Source organism: Nannospalax galili, unplaced genomic scaffold (assembly GCF_000622305.1).
Source record: "Nannospalax galili isolate Female #2095 unplaced genomic scaffold, S.galili_v1.0 scaffold617, whole genome shotgun sequence".
Classification (NCBI taxonomy): Eukaryota; Metazoa; Chordata; class Mammalia; order Rodentia; family Spalacidae; genus Nannospalax; species Nannospalax galili.
Window position 1 is genome coordinate 3,084,557 of NW_008341872.1, and position 8,574 is coordinate 3,093,130.

Genomic DNA, 8,574 nt, shown 5'->3' on the forward strand with positions numbered 1-8,574 from the left:
CATGAAAGATGAAATCATGAAATTTGCAGGTAAATGGATGGAGCTAGAAACTGTTATACTAAGTGAAATAACACAGACTCAGAAAAAAAAATCGACATATGTTCTTCCTCATATGTGGATCCTAGAACCAGACTCTGATTAATAAGTATGCAACCAGACATAACTACAAGAACCAGGATAATGGAAAGAAACAGGGATGTAAAGGAAAAGAAATAACCTGAAAGAGAAGAGCAGTAGGAAACAGGCCTTAATAAGGGAGATATGGGTAAAAATTGGGTTAGTTTAAGGGAGGGGGGAGGGAAGGGTATACAAGGAACCTAGGGGATAAAGGGAAAGAAGGAGCTCAAGAGAGGTAGGACTATAGGAGAAGGGTATTATTAAGGGAGAAATGGGAAAAATGGGGACATTTTAACTGGGGAAACCATGGAGGGAGGGTTAGGCAATGCAAAAGATAAATTATGGCTAGCTAGTGTTTAAAAAATCAGAGCTAGACATATTACTCCTACACCCTACTGACAAATTATACATGGCAGATCAAGAAATATTTGTCTAGGTAAGGTTTATCTGAAAACAACTGATCTTTGCCCAAGATTTTTCTACATGACACACAGTAATTAAAAATACAAGACTGGTGGAACTAACCTTCTTGGGTGTTTAACAGACATACTTTGAGGCCTATAATAATTTGGTCAGAGGGACATAAAGGATACTTTTCATTCCTAGCCCTCCTAGGTCGACTATTTCCAGGGGACTATGAGCATCTCTCAAAATGTCCTATAATGGTGGTGGGTCACCTGTCCTCTTGATCAAGGAGGCTGAGGAGTTGAACCAGTATCCAGTCTATAAGGAGGAGGGTCAACAGAGAGGAATCATTTCCTCCATGCTTCCAAGCGAAGCCAACCATGGTCAAGCAAGACCTTTGACTTATCTTCATATAGGTGGAACTGGTAAAAGAAAGGAGCCAGGGGCTCCTCCCAAGCCCATGTGACCCCTGAGGAACAGATCCTCAAACGACCTTAAGAGTGAAAATAAATCGGTTTATCTGGTCCAACTGTATGGCCTTAAACACCCAAAAGGAAAGAATAACGAAAGATTAAAGGGGCCAATATAATTTCATAAGAGTCCATATGTATAGCTAAAGGCTACATAACAAGCAACAATGCTAGACAGGATACCTTCTTTTGAGATGTTGACCAGGGTGCCCAAGGGACTCCCAGATAGTAACTCAGCATAGAACTGGGAAAATGAACAGCAGACTCCAATCTTATCCAAAGGAATATAGACAACTGATTACCACTAGATGAAGAACAGCTGACCCTCCTAAAACAAAGACCTCTAGATAGGCTGACTAAATTCACCAGAAGGGCAATTAGTGGGGAATGGCTGGGGGTGCCAACAACACAGCAGACAGTAGCAGGGATATCAGAGTATAAGGGCTCTAGTGGGGAGAGGGAGGCTATGGGTGGGTGCAGTCTGGGAAGTCAGTGTAAAAATAAATAAATTAAAAAAATAATTCTTCAAAGCATAAAAATTACTCCTTAATAATTGGTGGATGTGAAAAACATTACCATTGAATTCTACCTGATGACTTTATATCCATGCTCAGATGCCAAGGAGCTCAGAAAGTAACCAACTGTGATTAGTAATAATCATACATAGAGAGATTAGAAATGCATGTGTATCTTAGTGTCAATTGTACTGAAAATGAATTTTCAATTCTGTGTGAAACTGTGTATTTTAATAGTGAAATGGAGATCTTTTTTTAAAGTTTAAAACCATTTAATTTTATGTCTTATAAGGTTTATATTGAGTACAATATTGTGTAACTGTATTAATTCAACAGTAAACCTAAAAATTTATAGCCAATTTTGAAGGAGATGCATCTTCTCTCTGTAAATTGTTATTGAATATGTCAATGCTGTTGTAATGAAATGCTTCTTCTGATTGTGTGGTTATTAAATAAATAATTTTAAAAGACAATGGGATAGAAGAAGAACTATAATCTACATGTTATTTTGGAGGTTAGATTACCTTCTTCATGACATCATAATTTGCTAGTGTTGGGAAATTGACAAGCTTAAGTCAAGAATATAAAGAGCTTAATAGAAATGCGTGCTACTGAAGGGGAGTATCCAAGTACGTGGGAATAGCATGATCACTGTAGATGATTCAGTATGTAAGATTACAAATGACTGGAATTGAGTCATCCTGTCCTCTAAGTAGAACAATAGGATAATCAAGCAGGTGATTGAAAACTGTATCATAAATAAACAGATCATCAGTACGAGAGGAACAGGAAGCTTCCTACCCCTTTCTTGAGATGAGGCTTATATGAAGTATATGGTGAACCGAGGCAATCACTGACTATAGAAACTTAAATATTTAGGTTAGGTATGGTGACTCATGCCTTTGAGCCAGTACCTGGGGTAACAGATGGAGAGCAGCTCTCTGTGAATTCAAGGCCAATCTGGTCATCATAGTGAGTTCCAGGCCAAACAGCTATATAGTGAGACTCTGTCTCAAAAACAAAAAAAAAAAACACCCTAAATATTCATTCCCTTTATTTTGATATTTAATATAGGTGATGCTCATGCTTTTGATGATGAATGGCAAAATGAGGTTTTAAAGTACAAGCCTAATGGACGATCACATAATCTAGAAAACATGAGAATGCAACGTGTTGGTCATGACAGTTCAGGATCACGAGAACACAAAAGAAGGTAAAAGCTATATCTTTTTTCCTCTTTTTGATGAATATTTATAAATTTTATATATTTTCATCATATTCAGATCTGCTTCCATATCTCATATCCCTTACTAATCCCACACCAAATTTCCTATACTCCAATATATGTGTATATGTATATTAAGATTTATGGAATCAGGTTTGTGTCCCCAAATGCCCTTTGATGTGGGTTCATTCACTGGAACCTGGTCAACCTTAGTTGCACATAATACATGTATAGAAATATATGTTATGTTGCAGAAGTCTTATCAGTATGTAATATGAGTGTGCTGAAGCATACATTAAATAAAATTAAAATATATTTTGAAACCTGTTGTGGTGGTACACGCCTTTAATCCCAGCACTCAGGAGGCAGAGGTGGGCAAATCTCTGTAAGATCGAGGGCAGCCTGGTTCTAAAGGTACAGGATTGCCTTAGAAGGCCTCACAGAACCAGCACTGGACAAATGGGCATCAAGTAAATCAGAAGCCTTGTGCAGAATTTCATATGCTGGTGTCTTTCCTTTGAAAATATTTGTTTAGGAATTTAGAGCATGAATATTTTGTATTTAAATGACTTAAAATTTCACTTTCATATTAGTTTTAGATATTTGCCACACATTGAAAACTTTATGGTTAAAAATCTAATAGTGCTAGGTTTAAGTACAAAATCCAGGTCCCAGTTAGAGAAAGCGTACTCTTTTTGAGTGAGCTATAAATCTATAGCCCTAAGAGCTGCATTTTCTCTTAACAGTTCTGTCCAGTAGCATTTTCTAAAGTGATTACTTCTGCATGATAAAAATGTGCTGGCTAACATGGTAACCACTGGCTATGTGTGACTGCTGAATCACATTTAAAATGGGGATGGTACAACTCAGGAGTTGAATTTCTTAAGTGTAAATATTACCAGTGGCTACCATATGGAACAGCACTGTCTAAACTATAAGCAATTAAGTGCATCTTAGGTAAATATCTCCTTACTTTCTTAAATGTTTAATAAAAAAGTTTTCTCTGTTTTTCCAAAGCTGTTAAGAAATTTGTAAGATAAAACTCTCTAAAATGGCTTTTAACATACTTGGCAGTGACTTAAACCATTGTGCATTTTAGAAGTAGTATTGATGTTCATCTGTATATTTCTTAGGGAGAAACTTCAAAGTCCAGCCATTGAAAGTGGAAGAAGAGCAAACGCTTTTACAGACAAACTCAACGTCAAAGGATCACCCGTGAAAATCAACAAAAAATAAATAGCAGTGCATTTCATTTGTTTAGTTGATTGTTTTAACAAAAAAGTAATGGTGCTAGATCATACACATCAGACCAGTCTCCTTTTATTAAATCAGTGCTGTAGTTTGCAACTTTCTTCTGAAATTTGAATTCTCTTGTAAGTTCTAGCTTTACATTATTACTTTAGGAATAAAATCTTTATGTTCAACAATGTGATTTAAATTGGTAAACATTATAAAACTCTTTAAGACATACTAACCTAGCATTCACATGTTGATTTGATTTCCCAATTATTTTTATACTGACTATATACTCATATACTTAACAAAGATTGATTATAGAACTAGTTCTATCATTTAATTCAAGTTCAATATAAGAAAGTAACATTAAAATACACTCAGTGTTTGCTAACACTATAGTAGAATGCTGCTAGTGAAAGTTTAAATAGTTTGCTTCAAATTTTATAATGTGTTATAATCAGCTAGCTTAAAGATTTAAAATAATAAGTCAGGCCTATATTAGTGATACAGGCCTGGTAGCTAACACCTGTGATCCAACCAGCCCAGAAGTTGAGGCAGGATTGCTATGAGCTTAAGGTCAGCCCAGGCTGAAGAATGAGACCCTATCTCAAAAAAAAAAAAAAACACAAAAAACCCAATATATATTAGTGTGTATGTCTGTGTGCATATATATGTATATGTATATATGTATATATATAGTGTGTGTATATATACATTTATACATAGTTTTATAAGAAATTATTTTGAAAAAGGGCAAGAATAAGCAAATAGTGTATTTTCAGGAGAATATTTTAAATTGCTAATATACATGAATGTTTCTTCTTAAAATTTTTTATACAATGTAGGTTTTGTTCCATATTACATTCATACCATTTGTTGTCATTTAGATGATCATTTCTCTTTAAATTCTTAATGTAGTAATAATTTTGTTTTACCATAGTTTAATGTGTCTGCAGTTAACATTCTAAATTAGGAGACTCCTTGGAAAAACTCTGCTCAGCTTTTTTGACGTTTATAAAAGTACATTTACTGGTCTGAAAACTAGAATGATTGATTGTGTCAAAACTTGATAGACATTGTGTGTTTCTGAGCAAAGTGTTTAATAAAACTGAATTGCTCCTCTTTTAACTACATGATTTAAAATTTTAGCCTACCTCTTTTAATCTGAAATTCAAGCATTAATACATCTTTATAGAAGTTAGGGATGAAGTTTTTAAAAATATAAAGATCTTAACTTATATCACTTTTATAAAGGAAAAAATAAACAAAAATTAATATCATTCTATAATCCTCAGCATTTTTTATAAGTTTAGGAGTAAAGCTATGCTCATACTACAATATATGCTTGTTAATTTTGCTAGTGTTTTATTATGCCCTTAATTGGTCACTAAAATAAGAATCAAATGTGTTCATTCGTTTTATAACAAATTAATTGAGCATGTAATTGTTAAATATTTCCTCTTATGCATATTTGTCTACTGGTAACATACTAGTAGAAAGTTGCCATGAGGCATAAATTTTTTACGTTATATTTGTGTGTGTACCAGTGCACATGCCCATGTATCACACATGTATTTGGAGGCCAAAAGACAACCTCAGGTTTTGTTCCTCCCATTGGCCCGTTAAATGAAGTTGACTGGTCAGCCAGCCCCAGCGATCTGCCTGTCCTCCGCCTTCCCCAAACAGGGATTGTAAACACATACCACAGCACTAGTCTTCTTTACATGGGGACCCAGAATTGAACTCAGGTCTTTATGTTTACAAGGCAAGCACTTTACTGACTGAGCCATCTACTCAGCCTACAAGGCTTAAATTTTAAACATTGCTTTTGTATAATTTTATTTGTTCATGCAAAATCTCAACAGATAATTTAATTATTATCCTTTTGCCTAAATCATTATACAGATTACTTTGAATTATTATATTCAAATCTGAAAACACACCTTAATTTTACTTAACCGTATAACTCCTTTAAGTCATATAGCACTTACACTTTTTTCTTCACAATCTGTTTTCCATGAAAGTCAAATATTTAAAATATATTTATTTCTTCTTAGCCACAGTGAGTTCTTCAAGAACACTTAATAAAATATATGACTAGAGAGTCTCAGTGCACTGCATGTATCCTCATGTATAATTTATTCAGTGATCCTTCCTAGGCTCTAAAAAAGGCATGATTTTGTAAAAGTTAAAAGCAGCAAATAATCTATTCACAAATGTTTTCAAATAAGAAGCATCCTTTTTTGCTTTGTTTTTTTAGACAGGGTCTCACCATGTAGCCTAGACTAGCCTGGAACTTGCTATATAGACCAGGATGGCCTTTAACTCACAGGAGCTCTACCTGCTTCTACCTCCCAAGTGCCCAGCAAGAAACTTATTTCTTGGAAGCAATAGTAATTATGCCATAGGCATGTAATTATTCTTTTAGCAGAAATTATTTTTGATCATTAACCTTTGAACCTAATAAACTGATCTTACCTCTTATTTTTGTCTAGAGAAAACAATGTATTGAATGTAAAAATCTTTCACAAATATCATAAAACATAACACTAGTAAATATTTTAGCTTTTTATCTAGAATTTAAATTATATGCATTGAATAGCAGCTTAAATTGCTGAAAGTAATTGAGATAGAAGTTTGCTTTAAAAATAAAACCATTGCCTCAGTTCCTAGTAATAAATGCTAGCAGAAGCATTATTTCCTTGACTGATCGTAAATGACTTTAAGTTTCACAGGTGGAAGTACAGTGGCAAGAGTGTGTCAAAGTGTTTACAGTTTTAATGGAATGAAAAGAGATTACTTCGTTGATGCAAAAACACAGTTTTCACCTCAGAAGGAATAAGAGAAAGTTTATTCTGGAGTCAATTTGAGGTGCCATGGACTAGCAACATAGATTCAGGTTTTCCCTCCTACCATGTTTCAACATGATAATAGTCTCTTGAAGCTTTTATACTAACTTAACAAAGTCATAAATGGAGGTATTTCTCAAATGCATTGCTGGGAACATCAGGTGGGTGAGTTACAGCAAGCCTGGGGAAGCCTGCTATAAGCCTCAGATGTTACCTGATGGTTACAGCAAAGTGGGGAAATCTCTGTTGCTCAGATGCTATCCGATGACATTCTGAGCCTCTGGGTGGTGGAAACTGGTGGTCTAATAAGTTTATTCCACATGGCTTCTATGAACCTATTCAGCACTGATAAAGTTGTAGAAGATGATCTTTAGTTTTCATCCACCCCTAAGATTAAGGGATCAAAATCTCAGAAGGGGAAATTGAGGCAGGATAAAAATACAGGGAAAATGATGGGGACCAGGGATGGAGAAGAACCCTTCAGGAGTCTGGTTGAAATGCGTTGTCAGATAGTGTAGAATTCCAACACAATTTACATTTGCTAAAGGTCTTTCTCCCTTCCGTGCTGTAAGCTTGAGGTTCCTAATAACCATGATGGTATGGAAATCATTACAACTAAGGCAGTATGAGAAAGAAATTTCTTTTGTGTATATAACTCTTGGAGTATTGGAGTTGTTTGGGTCAGAGCCTGGGCCCTGACAGTCCTAATAAGCCAAATTTACCCTCTAGTCCTCAATAAGCCAACTCAGATACAGTAATATCATGAAAAATGAAAAAGATTTACTCACTGTGGCCACTTGGGGAAGAGGAAGAAAGAAGTCCAGTGATCCCCACCCCCGCAAGTCCATCCCTGGGTTCCTGACACAAGATCTAGGCTGAAATAGAGGGAAAGAGGTATTTTAAGGAGTCCTAGTAAGGGTGTGGTTCTGCTCATCACTGACCCATCATTTTCAAAGCTCTTAATCGACCCATCCTACAAGATGGTCGGTCAAGTTGTCAGAACTGTGTCGAACCTCCTGGGAGACAAGTTCCCCCTCTGGCTGGCACTAGACACCCAAGCTTTTCTTTCTCCCAGCATGAGATTCCTGGGGAAATACACATATCTTGGGGTACATAATTTCAATAGTCTAGCCAAAGGGAGGAGCACAAATGTCTTAGAACAGCTTCACTTCTTCCAGGACAGTAACAGGAGGACTGAGGATACACTGTCCCAGTTGTCAAGTGCATATACACAGTGCTCATTATTAGGGTTCCAAACCACAGCCGCCCTCCCTGTCTCCAACAGGGCCTCACGGACCTCACAAGCCCCTGAGAAAAGGGAACCGAATTGATAAGCACCCTGGTCTTTGAAGTCAAGGGAAGCAGACTCTGCGAAAAGGCAGCTTGCCTTTCCTTTGATCTCCAAAGACAAGATGACAGATTCCACCTTTTAACCAGAGACTTCAGAAGCTGCTTTAGTACAGCAGCTTTTCCCTTATCTTATGAGGACAAAAAACAAACACTTCCTGATCCAGATCCTGGCTGGCAGACAGAAGGGAGCTGGTTTTACAAGCCCTGTTTTTCCTGCCCCCCTCCACCTAAGTTTTTCAAAAAAAAACTTTCCCACCTTCTGAACCCAGATTCCAAAGTAGACTGAAAACTAGCAGAATTCTCTTGGAATTTGTCAGGCCTTCATCACCAGGTTGGGACTACTAAGACATCGAGCCTCCTGGACTGAGAAACTACCAGATTCTTAGCCTCTCCAATGTGGTGCAGGC

General features: G+C 36.3%; 1 protein-coding gene across 3 annotated transcripts in view; it reads left to right on the forward strand.

The window, feature by feature from the left end:
* The window catches only part of Mlf1 (myeloid leukemia factor 1), a 68,808-nt gene extending 63,712 nt beyond the window's left edge, over positions 1-5,096 (forward strand). For all 3 annotated transcript variants that reach the window (XM_008837459.2, XM_029565585.1, XM_008837460.3), the window contains 2 exons: positions 2,582-2,720; positions 3,866-5,096. In XM_008837459.2, coding sequence (XP_008835681.1) covers positions 2,582-2,720; positions 3,866-3,968 — 242 coding nt within the window. In that variant the 3' untranslated portion in view covers positions 3,969-5,096. The remainder of the gene's footprint in view (positions 1-2,581; positions 2,721-3,865) is intronic.
* The last annotated feature ends 3,478 nt before the right edge of the window (positions 5,097-8,574 follow it).